The 14,350-nt window shown below is 39.2% G+C and overlaps 1 protein-coding gene across 1 annotated transcript in view; it reads right to left on the minus strand.

Annotated features, from left to right (window-relative positions):
- The window catches only part of LOC307229364 (glycine receptor subunit beta-like), a 78,999-nt gene that overhangs the window by 45,229 nt on the left and 19,420 nt on the right, over positions 1 to 14,350 (minus strand). Inside the window, exon 2 of the mRNA XM_079999354.1 lies at positions 6,207 to 6,330. Within this exon, the coding sequence (XP_079855480.1) occupies positions 6,207 to 6,325 (119 nt within the window). The 5' untranslated portion in view covers positions 6,326 to 6,330. The remainder of the gene's footprint in view (positions 1 to 6,206; positions 6,331 to 14,350) is intronic.

The following is a 14,350-nucleotide window of genomic DNA, read 5'->3' on the forward strand; positions in this document are numbered from 1 at the left end:
TTAATAGACAGAAAAGCATCCTGGAAATCGATTACCAAACGCATAAACACTTGAACTGATCTAAAGTAAATCATCTGCAAGTTCCAAATATACCAACAAACTAATATGAAGTCTACACAACTTGCAAATTCAGTTATTTTTTCAAGAGAAGGATAAATTGTAAGAAATAATTGTATTGTGTGTAGACATTGTACATACCATTTTTTAAGGTATGTTTGGTCCCACTAAAACCATAGCCTATTATATCAAATAATATCAATATACAGTATATAAAATACGTAGGTATCTTCTATGTAGCTACAGAAAATAAGATCCTACCCTATTGTGTAAAATTAAAAAAAATTAAAAATCTGCAATTTAATTTAACACTTCGATGTGCCTCACACTCAGGGAAAAAAAAAAATAGTGTACATCTCCAACATGGTAAAAACTGCCATTCAACGTAATCCAATGCATTTGAAGAAGAAGAAGAACAATCTTATATATGTATATATATATATATATATATATATATATATATATATATATATATATATATATATATATATATATATACAGTTTATATTTATAATTTCTATTTATATTGATTTTTATAATATATATTTAATTTCTTATATATACTGTATTAACATTTTATATAATTTCTTATGTATTTAAGATATATATATATATTATAATATACCGTATACTCTATATATTATGTATCGACTATATCAATTTTATTGTGTTATTAAAAAATGTTTCAGAAAACAGGCATATTGGCAATTTCAATGAGGAAGATATTAATAAAAAGTCAAGCGTCAGTTTCACATCGGGCCGCTGGACAGTGACATTCTTAGTTGCAAGTCCACAAAGTAGCCTGTTTATGTTGGCATATGTTGTCGTGGTAACCAAGCCAGCTTATTTTCTAGCGGATCTTATGAACCCGCTTATACTGGGAGTAAGTCAGGGTAGCAGAATTTTGCCTCACTTACGGCGTTAGCGACCTTTAGAGAATACGCTCTGATGTATATGTTGTGTGTAAATTGATGCTGGTGTTTGGAGTCAGAACAGTATCATAATGCCTCTGAGCATCCAGCTAGTTACTGAAGCGAGCAGTACCCCCATGCCTCAGGTGATACCAAAGCCAGCTGCACCAGAGCCAACAAAATGAACCACAGCGGCCGCGAGCAGAGAACGCAAACGCAACCTAATGCAAACAGCATTACCCCCTCGAAAGGCAGTACCCATGGAACAAACACAGCCACACAGACAGACAGACAATGAATGTCAAGAATTAGACTAACTACCTCTATTTGATCTCACTGCACAGAAAAGACAGCAGATAGCAACCTACACACTACCTGGCACTGTGCACCTTTTTTGCAGAAAATAACTGAAAATCTGTCACTCCTTCTGGGATGCTGTATCCCACAAGCCAACTGACTTTGCCGACTTGGAGGCTTCAGCATAAAAGAAGAAAGTTCTTCTCATCGCTTCAACCATTGCCAAGAAGATAATCCCCATTAACTGGGAATCCCAAAGATACATTTTGAATATCACACAATGGAAAAAAAACTGCATATCATTGGAAATAGTGTAAAAAATGTAATATATATTGAATATATATATTGTGGTGTGATTTCATCAGCCACACCTGCCTTGGGTCTAGTTTATTGGGACCAAGAGCAGGGGTGGTTGTGCACCTGTTGTTCCTCAGAGTAACTGAGGAAAACAGGTTAAATCACCCATCTCCCAGAGTGACTTAATTCTCTGAATTTTGAGGTCTAAAACTTTCTGGAACACAAACTTTGACAGAACACATGAGCACGGTTTACATGTTGTTTGAACCGTGTTGTCAAAAACACCCCGCAGTTTAAGTTTAGTCCTAATCAATCTACATATCGAGCAGATATTAGCGTAAAACCGACCAAATTTGTTCGATATCACAGACGCGGTCCAATGCATTTCACGCCAAAATATGTCCAACCCGGCTAAAACTATCTGAAACACATACTTCAGCAGAACCTACAAACACGGTTGAGTTCTCGTTTAAACTGGTATGTCAGAGCGATCTTGTGGTTTAAATTTAATCCAAATCAATCCACATAGGCACATATATTAGTGGAAAACCGAACAACTTTGACCCTAAATATTCAGCTGCTCTTGGTTAACTGACATGCCACTATTCGTAAAGAAAATTAACAAGATGAGATTTACAGTAACACACTTTATGATATCATCATACAATTTACTGTAAATGTACTTATTCTGATTCAGAATGTCCAGTCGGACCTTGTCCAGTGTGTGGTGTCAAGTCACTCTATACTTGTTTGACGTCACCAACTATTGATTTCCGTGAATATATATATAGCTTCTCACCTGGTAGATGTCAGTAGATAACAAACTTAAATGAAAAGGCAGAAAGTGTTTGTGATATTAACAAATTCTCTCATAATAATTCAAATGGCAAATTAATGTTAAATACATAATTGTTGTCTGCATTACAACATAGACAAGCAATCTATTAAAGGGAATTATCAAAGTGTACATTATTAAGAGAAAAAACACAATAACGTAGTAATTACAACTAATACGTATTTATACATTTTAAAAATGAAATGTATTTATTTATTTGTTATTGTTATGAAAATAAATTAAAGAAGTTGTTTTTGTTATTGTTACAGATGCCTAAAAAATAGCTGAAAATCTAAAACAATAAAGAAGCCATTGTCCAAAATTCCAGTTGTCAAGGTCAGTCACAAAATAATGTATAAAAAAATTATTAAAGAAAAATACTATGAAAAAACGCCAAAAGAAAAGCTTTCAATGTGAGTTTTTTCATTATTGTTTTTCCATTATTGTGAATGATTGATGCCTGGTTGAAATGGAAATGCTTTCTTCTGTATGTAATGTCCCAAAAGTTGGATTTGTGAATTTACATGGATGTAACTACATTATGTTTATAAGTTCAGTTTATTTTGCTGCATTACACAAAAAAATAAAAATTTAACTTTTTATGTTCTATTTTTTTCACCTAAACGGCTGCATTTTTGAGTTTTCTTGGAATGCTCGAAAACTCACAATAACAGAAACACCTGAACACCTGATACTATCTTAGCTATGACAAACTATTCTTGTTTCAGTTGAAGTTGACTAGCTTTAAGTTGTCGTACTGAAAATACACTAACAACACATGAGTTGTTGATGTTGATGTATTTTTTTGTGGAACGGCTTGGTCGTGGCGGGGCATCGAACTTACATGTTTGGCTGTTTTCAGGTCACAAACTCCTCCTAGCAGGTTCATCAGATCCACTTCAAACTTGGTCAGAGTATAAAAAGTTGTTAAAAGTTAGAGTTTTCATAAAATGTGTAACTCCGCTGTACATGGTCAAATCTACCCGAAGCTTCACAGGTTTTCTAAGAGTTATTGTCATAGTGGTGCCTGCTGACAAGAGAAAATTACATGTATTATACTTTGATGTACTCCCCCTAATCAAAACATCTAAACAATCAAACATCTTACTCCTTTGCACTGTGTCCGATGGTCTGGAAAGTGCACGTGTGCGTCAAATGGTATCCAGCACCCTTAACGTGCACAAAATGAGAGCACTCTCAAGGCTGCTAGCAGCTCTCATCATTATTGTTACTCTTGGGTCAAATTAATTGCATTTCTAAGGCCTTAAGATGCTAAAAAACTGAAAAAACTTGGCACATGCGTCAGAAGTGGTGAAAAGTTACCTATTCTATGGGTTTTGCACATGGGTGTGGAAAAATGGCCTGACAGTGTCCCCTACAAATTTCAACAAAGTAGCCCTATTGCTAAGTTTCACCAAGATGTATGAAATTTGGTTGGCACATGTAACATCCCAAGACTTAAAAGAATTCTGTTGGTGCCATGACCTAAACCAAACAGGAAGTCAACAATTTTGAAGTGATTGTAAATTTCTTGTGCATTTTTTGACATTTTCAACAACCTAGGAGAAGTTCAACAAACTTCTCCTAGGTGGTTTATCAGATCCACCTCATATTTGGTCAGCGTATATAAGAGACCCTAATGATGAAAGGTTATAAAATCCTTGAAGTTACATCAAACGACGTGTGTCCATATCTAAACACAAAACATGAAGTGGTTTTTAACACGCCTGGTGAAATCTGCTCCAAACTTCACATTTTAAATAACAGTTCAGGCCTGAAGACATCTTAATGCCAATATTGAATTATTGTCATAGCGTCCCCTACTGGCAACAGAAAATTGCATGTTTGATACTTTTATGTACTCCTCCTAGCGAATTGACCAGATCCACCACAAATTTGGTCAGAGAAGCCTTAAGTCCTTGGTGATGCTTTATTGTGAAGATGGTGAGTTTTTGTCGAACGGCCTTCCAGTGGCGACGCGGCCAATTGCAATGTTTCCTCATGAAAAGGGAAACAGTTGCAACTCGACTCCACATGGACAGATCTTCTGCAAAATTCACATTCATAAGAGTCTCAGCCTGAAGACATTTACGTGCCAATAAAGAGTTACGGTCATAGGGCCTGCTACTGGCAGGAAGTGGTTTGTAACTCGACTGTACATGGTCAAATCTGCCCCAAACTTCAAAGGTTTGCTAAGAGTCTCAGCCTGAAGACAATTAGGTGCCAATATTGAAATATGTTCATAGCACCCCCTACTGGTAAGCTTTGTATGACAAACATCATTGAATTTACATGAAATTTCATTTATAAGGTCTACGCTTCATATACAGCAACACGATGCATGTTTGGTCTGTGTTCTTGAGCACCACATAGTGAACACAGGAATTGATACAAAATGTGCAATACGTCATGTCCACCGCTATGTACTCCACACGGAAAATAACTCAACTGGTTTGCAGTGTCAGATGGTCGCGAAAGTGCGGTGCTGCATCAACCGTCATCCCACCAGTACCCCCGACGTGTGCAATGTGCAAGGGCTCGCTCACAGCTGCTCGCAGCTGTCATTATTTTTATTATTATTCGGACAAATGAATTGCATTTTCGAGGGCCTAAAAATGTTGCGAAAAAGGTGCGAAACTTTGCACATGCGTCAGAAGTGGTAAAAATGTACATATTCTATGGCTCTTGCACATGGGTGGGGCAAAATGGCTTGATAGCGCCCGCTACAAAATGTAAACAAAGTAGCCCTCTCGCTACATTTCACTTAGATGTATGGAATTTGGTTGGCACATGCAACATCCTAAGACTTAAAAAGTCTCTTGGCTCCATGACCTAAACCCAACAGGAAGTCAGCCATTTTTAATTTATTGTAAATTTTTTGTGCCATTTAGAGGGGTTGTACTTTAACAAACTCCAGTTAATTGGATCCACCTCAAACTTGGTCAACATATACAAAAGACCAGCACCACATAGTGGACAAAGGAAATAATACAAAATGTGCAATACGTCAGGGCCCCGCCATGCATTCCAAGCAGAAAATAACATCTTACTCGTTTGCAGTGTCTGATGGTCGCGAATGTGCAGAGCTGCGTCAACCGGCATCCCGCCGGTACCCCAGACGTGCGCAAGGTGCGAGGGTCCGTCATAGCTGCATGCAACTCTTGCATTATTATTATTATTATTACTATTATTATTGTTATTATACACTATTATATTACTGGGACTGAACATACCTTGGCAAGGTATTGGTGTCTTTCTCTTAAGGAAAATAAAATGCTTTAAAAAAAATCTTGAAGCTGCAAGTTGGCATCAGCTTCGTATATTATTTAAAGGGGACGTAATTTAGTATAAATGGCATGTGCAGATTTACTTTAGATCTGTTTAAGTGACTGTCTTTATTAGTAGCTGCGGCATTAGCCTTTTTTAGTAATGTGTTTAAATATATAAATATTACAAATATTAAATAAACAATCAAAGTTGTTTCCTCTAGACAATCAGAGCGGCAGTGAAAAGATTTTATTTACTCATTTATTTATCTATCGACCACCATCATAATATATTAGATTTTAATCTATATGCCAGAACACATTTTTGAATCTTCCTAATGTGTTTTAATATAGAATTGTCAGGGCTGAAGCAGGCTGCCTGGCTCCCTTTGCGCTTGCTGATTCTGAAAGCTCAGAAGATAACTACGCTCTACTTCGATTGAATAGGTGGGTTTATGAATCTCAGAAAAAGTATTTAACCTCGATTCCCTCAAAATGTACTGGTGGACCCTGGTATATGGCTTGCATGGCATGGTCACTTACGATGGACATACAACTTGTATTCCCTTTTTTCCTTTCTTGGTGGATTTCCCCTCCCCTGCAGTAAGGTTCCAGCAGCAGAGCAGCAACAGGACGCAAATTGACCTCCCCACAGGAGCCATGGTTCCTGTAAGAGAGACAGTTTTCACTTAGAATGTCCTTCAATGTGGCAACAGCTTGAAATGGCTATAAATATTTGCAGTATACAGGAAGGGGGGTTGTTTGTTCAAGATCAAATCAATAAAAAAAATAGCATTTCATTTTTAACATGAACAGCTCACATTTTGCCGCCATGACAACAAATTGGTAATCCAGACATTCAGGCTTCTGTAATCACACTTTAATTCAAACAGACTAATTCGCTACTAAAATATCTCAATTGTCATGAATCCTCAATGAAATCCAGTATTATTTTGTCTACTCATTGAAAGTTAATCTAGTTTTGCCTTTAGCCTTGTCATTAACTCTCCTGTCATTTCAGATCCGGGCACTCCCCGTTGCTACGACATCACCTAGGTTTCCCGCTCTTCTCCTCACCTGCAGCTCTTTTCCTCATCAGTCACTCAGTACTTACCCTGGTCTACTTCCTCTGTTCTGTTCCAGATTGTGCTCCAGCATGTCGTCTAGTGCTCTCTCTATTACCTTGTTGATTCCCCGGATTTTGATCTTCTGCCTGTCTTAAAAATTTTGATTCCCTGCCTGTTCCTTGCGCTGACTTGTTTGCCCTCGCTGACGGATATTCTGGCTTTTCTGACCCTGGCCTGTTTTTCGAATAAACCCCTGCTTTGTGAACTTTCACTGTCAACAGGCTGAGCATACAACATTGAGTATTTATATGCTATTGCATCTAGGGCAGAGTTAGTCTGCAAGTGGAGTTCAAGCAAACTCATTAATTCTAAAATTCTTAAGAAGTGCTCCAATAACTGTGTCCTGTCTACGACCTATAGGATAACAAGAGCACAGTTTTTTGTTGTACAGAACTGCCACTAACCCCCCTCTTTGGTGACCTATTTTACCATGTTTGGGTCTATGAACAATTAATCACTACTTCAAGAGGGGGGGAATCACCACAGGTGAGACAAATAAACATGTACACCCAACATGCACACAAAACAAACATCAGACGACAACATGTATCCAAAAGACAGAGTTAATTAGGTCCAGGAAAACTGGAACAGCAATTGAACATGTGGCCTCTTCCTGTCATAGTTTAGGAGCTGGTAGGGATGCAACCAGGAGGGTGTTGGGGTGCATTCAAAGCAGGTGCCAGGGGTGCGCGCACGCTTGTGATGAGACCGCGTGTGTACGTGGTCAACCTTCCACACGTTGATATCGGTGGAAAGAGCAAGGTCTCTTTCCACAAATGTCCTCTGTTTTGAATAAAACTTTGTATATTCTGGAAAAGGGATTTTTTAAATGACCAATATGAATAAGATGTTCAATCATCGGAGGTGGTCGTAGGATGTTGTTCCTCAATTTGATCTTAACTTTTAGAGATTGCTGTAGTTGAAGGAATTGAAGGAAGCTGTGGCCACCGATATCATATTAAGGTTTAGAAGGATATAAACAAATTGTTTTCAAAAATGTGTTCCAGATGAGTAATTCCTTGTCTTTTCCAAGACTTGAAGATTATTGGTTTGGTTTAAACCAGAAAATCCAGGTTGTGCCAGATTGGGGTGAATTTCTTTGGAGATAGTGTGACCACTGAGTTTGAGGAATCTCCACCAGGCTGACAGCGTTGTGATGAATGTGTTTTTAAAGCAATTATGTTTCCTTACTGATTAACTTAGAAATGGGAGATGAGATATTGATATCTCTTGACACATTGTTTGTTCAATGTCTCACCATCCATGGCCCAATTGTTGCTCTGGTTGTAACCATCCAATTATAAATTGAAGATGGTTCGCTAAATGGTAGTATCTGAAGTTTGGGGCTGTTAGGCCTCCACAGTCTTGTTTTTCTGTAGTGTTACTGGTTAAATTCTCTGTTTGTTGTATTTCTAGTAGAATTTACTGATTATTGAGTCTAGAGTATTAAACCAATGTACTTTTGGTTGGAGTGTGGTCATTGAAAATATATAGTACATTTTTGGTAGTAAATTCATTTTCACTGCTACTATCCTACCAATTAGTGGGATGTGTAGGTTGTTCCATCGAGTGAGGTCTTCTTCAGCAGATTTGAGCAATGGAGTAAAGTTAAGGGTAAACAAATCTGACAGATTGGTGGAGATATCAATACCAAGGTATCTCATGTTGCCAGTTGTGATGGTTAAGGGAAGGGGCTGGGTTACAGCATTCCAATCTTCCCCACTGAGTGGTAAGACCATGGTTTTAGTCAAGTTTATTGAACAGTTTGAGATAGCTGAGAATCTAGATATAAGATTGAACACTTCTAGTCAGGATGATATTGCGTTCTGTAAATACAACTAAATATTGTCTGCATACAAACTTATTTTGTGAACAGGTTTTCCTGTTTGTATGCCAGTGATATTACTGTTTTGATGGATGCCCTCCCCGAGGGGTTTAATAAAGATGGCAAATAGTAAAGGGAAAAGCAGAGATCCTTACTTTATGCTTTTACATTACATTTAGCAGACGCCTTCATCCAAAGCGACTTACAATTATTCAAACACCGACGGACACAGCCATCGGGAGCAATTAGGGGTTAAGTGTCTTGCTCAAGGACACTACAGCATGCTAGCAGGAGGAGGCTGGGATTAAACCAGCAACCTTTAGATTACTAGACTACCAGCTCTACCTACTGAGCTACCAGGAGGTAGAGCCTGGTGCTGCGTTGTAGAGTGAAATGCTGTGAAGAGTAACCATTAGTGAGTTTTACAGGATTCTGATCCATTGAATGAGTGACTCTCCAAACCCAAATTTGGGTCGGTGGAAAAGAGATATGTCAAATTAACTCTGTCAAATGCTTTTTCGGCATCTAAAGAGGCAATAACAGTATTTGAGTTGTTCCTTTGAGATATGCTGATCAGACTGAATAAAAAGCGCACATTGTAGGATGAGTGTCTGCCCTTGACAAAGCCTGTTTGGTCTGGTTGAATCATGAATGGAATTACTTTTTTCAATTCTGTTGGTTAGTGTTTTACTAATAATCTTTAAATCACAATTACTTAGGCTTATGGGTCTATAACTTGAGGTAAGGATTGGGTCCTTACTGGGTTTGAGCAAAACCGAAATGAGAGCAGTATTCATGTACAGAGGCATGTTGGAAGTTGACTTCATCTCTGTAACCATTCTGATGAATAATGGGGATATAAGTGGCCAGAAGTGTTTGTAGAATTCCATTGGGTAGCCATCTGATCCAGGTGTTTTATTGCTGGGCATCGAGAGCGTTCTTGAGTTCCTCCTGATTCAGTGGTTGATCTAATGTGGTAGCTTGCTCTGTGGAAAGTTTAGGGAGGTTGATATTGTCGAGGAATGAGTTAATGTTTGATATTTGATTCATTATCTGAGTGATATAGCTTATTATAAAAGTCTCTCAGTATGTTATTGCTGTATTGCGGGGTGTAAGTTATCCTTCCCTGTGGATCTTGGATGGCTGTAATAAGTGTTTTCTCGATTTCGTTTCAATTGATTGGCAAGAAACTTAACCGATTTGTCATTGAATTTAAAATAATTTGCTCGTTTGTTGAATGAGGAATTGTGTCTTTTGATGGGTGATATTGTCAAGATGAGATGTAATTATTCAGATCTCATTTTGGATTTGCTCAGTGGGTGAGTGGGCTTGTTGGGAGTGCAATTATTTCAATCATTGTTCTCGTTTATTTTGGCATTCTTGTCCTTTCTTTTTCTTGTGAGCGGAGACCTCACTACTACCTCACAGAACTGCCTTAGCCGTTTCCCAGAGTACGGATGCTGATGATTTTTAGGATGAGTGATTTTGGACATCACAGAGTTTCTTGCCAAGAATGAGTCAATTCTAGAGAAGCTTTGGTGGTGTGTGAATATTATGTGTATTCTCTATTATGTGGATTATTTGATCACCAACAATCGGCAAGAGCGAGATCACTCATATTGTTTTATATGTCCAACGAATGCCAGGGCTTGTGATTATTTCTGGTTTGTGAACGGTCTAAACTTAGATCAAGTACTGTGTTGAAAATATGAAAACATATTTTGAAAGAAATTTGGGTTGTCCTCATTGGGGCCATAAATATTAGCTATGGTTAATTTGAGGTTCCCTAAAATTCCGTTAATCATTATGTAACGCCCTTCTGTGTCAGAAATTGTGGGTTTATTCTGATATGCGATACTTTTATTGATCAATATAGAAACACCTATTTGTTTGAGTTGTGTGATAAACAACAAAGGATCAAGTACAAAACCCTTGCGGGACCCCACAGGGAAAATTGCAAAACTCAGAGGTCACATTGCCATGAATTATATGGTGTGTCCTCTCTGATCGATAAGATCGAAACGCAGGGCCATTTCTTGCTATGCTGTTGCATTTGGCCCCAGTAGCCACCAGGGGGCTCCCAAGCTGAAATTACAATGACCAGTCATTCTTGGTAGCCAAGTGCCCTCTTACTCTGTCCAATGGCCGAATCATTTTTGTATTTATTGTTTTTGTGGGGGGGGGTTTGGTGGGGGGGGGGGGGGTGTATATGTTGAGTATGTCAGTTGCAATGCTTGCCTTAATTTTGATTCCTTAAAAAAAAAATGTCCTTACATTTAAAATAAGCATATGCATTTTAGGGAAAATGAAGCATCCATCTCATTTATGCACATTTAGGAGATGTTATAATGCCGAAGGGGTAAATCCTGTAAGTTTTCAAGAGTTTCTTGATGTAGGGGAGCACCAATGTTTCCCATTCATTATCATTTTCTGTAGGTTTAAATTGCTGGTGCCAATATGAGATGTATGATTTGAGAAATTTGAGAATTTGAGAAAAGAAAATATGTTTCGTTTTTCACACATCTAGCCTCTTTTTCTCTTAAAGTGCATCAGATTGATGCAATTCAATGTTAAATGCATGCGCCCGGACCATCCGAGAGGGTGTGGAATCCCCCCACGATAGTTTCACAAAACAGGGGCCTCAAAACAACATTTTGCATAGGGCCCCCAAAAAGCTAGAAATGGCCCTGTCGAAAGGCACCAATAGCAACCACAATCCATTCTTTGTGAATTTGTCCCTCAGTTTTGGCTCACAAAAGAGAACATTTGTCGCTCAACAAACTATCGTCCCATGCCTGACGGAACACTTCAAGCGTAATCGCATGCATTTACTCATGCACCCCCTTGTCTGCCACACAAGGGTAGGGAATTTTGTGAAAATTTGATGAGCGATGGATGACGGTCAGCAGCGAGACAGACTGCTTAGTCACCACTACAAAGACTGTGGGTAAGGGCAGAAAGGCTCGTGGCCAAAATAGCTACTTGTATGTAGTGCTGGGCAATTAAACGATAACAATAATTATTGAAATCATTTTTCCTCAATATCGAAAAAAAACAAGCTTGATCATTTCAATAATCTTCTGCAGATTTGTTTATTTATCGAAGCATTAGTTTTGTAAGTCGGTCAATATAGAAAGTCCCCTATAGCCCCGCCCCACTCCCTCATGGAAAGGTTGCACTTGTAAACACACAGAAATCGGAGCGGCAGTGTCCAAAATGAGGTATCCAGCCCTTGATCCCACCCCTTATAAGCATAATGGATGGATACTCTAGGCCAGGGGTGTCCAAACTTTTTTCAGTGATGGCCGTCTATAGAAAATATGCAAAGGGCTGGGCCACTCACTAGAGGTGCGGTATATCGCCTCACCTCTAGTGCTTTAAAGTTAGAAAAATCAATCAAATGTGGGTAAATTATACTTGATAATTGAATATGCTTAAGAAGAAAAAACTACATCACAGCTTTCCATTAATGACTTTTCATTTATTTAGTTATAAAAATGGTTGGCAGCAAATTTTCAAAACAGCCGCCTCAGACTGTTTCTTAGTCAGGATGGTGATCCCCCTTCACAGCTCTGTATAAAGGGGGGAAAATAAGGGGAAAGGGGGATGGTTATACTTCAAGCTTGTTATGCAAATAAGTTATTGGGCTTGTTGACACATCAACTAAAGTTTGTAGTAAGTAGAAAATGTTATCATCTCTAATTGAGTGAATTTATGAAGTAATTGGGCTTATTGACATAAGAATCCTGTGTAATATATTTTTAACTCATTTATAATGGGAACGGCGTTGCACTCAGTGAGTGCAATGCTGTTCCCTCCGTCTCATCAGAAGAAACTTAGCCTTTTCCAAGCTCAGGTAGAAGTCAGGTGGGGAGAGAAACTGATGTTGATTCTTCAGAGAATAATCACACTGAATTTTGATAAGTTCTAATTGCAGACTCTCTTCCACTTCTTCTGCATCCATCTATCATCTTAATGATAGAAAAATCTTGGAAGCGCTGACCGAATTCTGTCTTAAGAGATGTGATCACAGACACATACTGTACGTATTTCCCCTTTTTAGCAGAAAGCTTGGCCTTTGGAAAAGCAAATTTGATTTTGGACAGCGTGGGGAATTGCGCAACATTGAAGTTGCGGAGTTGTGTCTCAAAGAGATGTTGCTTCACACAGAATGCTTTCTTTTCACATCAGAATGGTAGAGTTGGCCACCGTATTCAGCATCGACATCAGATAGGAAAGCTTGAAATTATCTGTGGTAGAGCCCTTGTGTTCGAATTATGTTGACAGTTTTCACAACAGTGTTCACCACATCGCCAAGGTGGACTGTCGTTGTCACAGAGGGCTTTTTGGTGGATGACAGTGCCTTTTAAGAGCCCCACCGCCACTCTCTTGCACCTTGGCGCACACCATAGAGGCCATTTCTTTGCGCTCACCTGTCATCGCTGGAGCCCATTCCATTGTAACTCCACACAGCTTGTCCCATTTAGGTCCCATTTTGTCAATTGCTTCTGACACAGCTTCAAAAATGTCCTTACCCATTGTTTTTCCCTTTAGACTCTTAAGATCAAGCTGCTCCTCCGTAATGCAAAAGTTATCGTCAACTCTGCAAAAAAATTAACAGCTGTGCGATGTCTGTGGCATCTGTGCTCTCATTTCATGCAATTGAATAAAAATCCAAAGCACAAGCTTCATCTGACACTTGATGTTTTAAGTTACCTGACAAGTCTTCGATCCGCCGCACAGCTGTGTTTCTGGACATGCTAACGTTGTTGAATTCTCGTTTGTTGATTGCTCTTGTGGAGAAGCTGCCTTGTTCAAGACAGTAGCTCCACCCAGTGTTAAAACTAAGAAGTTCAATACAATCAAGCACAAGTTTCATGTGTGGGTCATATTCCATTATATTTTTAGAATTTGGGGGCCAATTAAAACGGACCACGGGCCACAGTTGGCTCGCAGGCCGTAGTTTGGACACCCCTGCTCTAGGCTACTGTAACACTAAAACAGAGCTATTTTAAGAGCAAGTGAAAGTGCTTGTTGCCAGCAGGCCACCACTGTGAGGATACCACGATAGATTCATGCAGTCATCATTTCATGAATGTCTATTCACGAGTAAGAGACCACACTACAATGTAAAGATTGAGTTGTAGGTTTATTGAAGATGAGAAGCAAGAAATATGGATTGATGGAATGAAGCTAAGGTGATGGTGATGACGAAGGGATAATGCATGACTGTAAAACTGATTGGAGGAAGGAGCTTTCAGGGTGTCAGGCCTCAGCCATGCCGATCCCCGAAAGACTCATAATATTGGCTTGAGTGGGCTTTGTCCCCAGAGATCCCTGGGATTGAAGAAGAAGCTTTAATTATCACGCAACACACCAAGCTACAACACATGTGCACACACACACACATGCACATGCTTTTGGACGGTGGCCGGTGAAATGACATTTGCATTTAACCCATCCTGGCTTGTCCTTCCTCCAGGGGGGCAGCCAGGAGCAGTGGGCAGCATTCGTCGTTGTCCCGGGGACAAGTGTCCCTCGCTGGTCAGATGATGATGTGTGCATGTTTTTGGTGGGAGTCCTAACTGACGTTAGGTGGAGGAAACCCCATGTGAGCACGGGGAGAACATGCAAACTCCACACAGTATGTAGATGTATCTATGGTAAGCTTGAGAGGATCAGCGGCCTAGGATCTGGAAGGTGTGGTCTGACAGATCATTGTGAAGTGGCACTGC

Source organism: Zeus faber, assembly GCF_960531495.2.
Source record: "Zeus faber genome assembly, chromosome: 4".
Classification (NCBI taxonomy): Eukaryota; Metazoa; Chordata; class Actinopteri; order Zeiformes; family Zeidae; genus Zeus; species Zeus faber.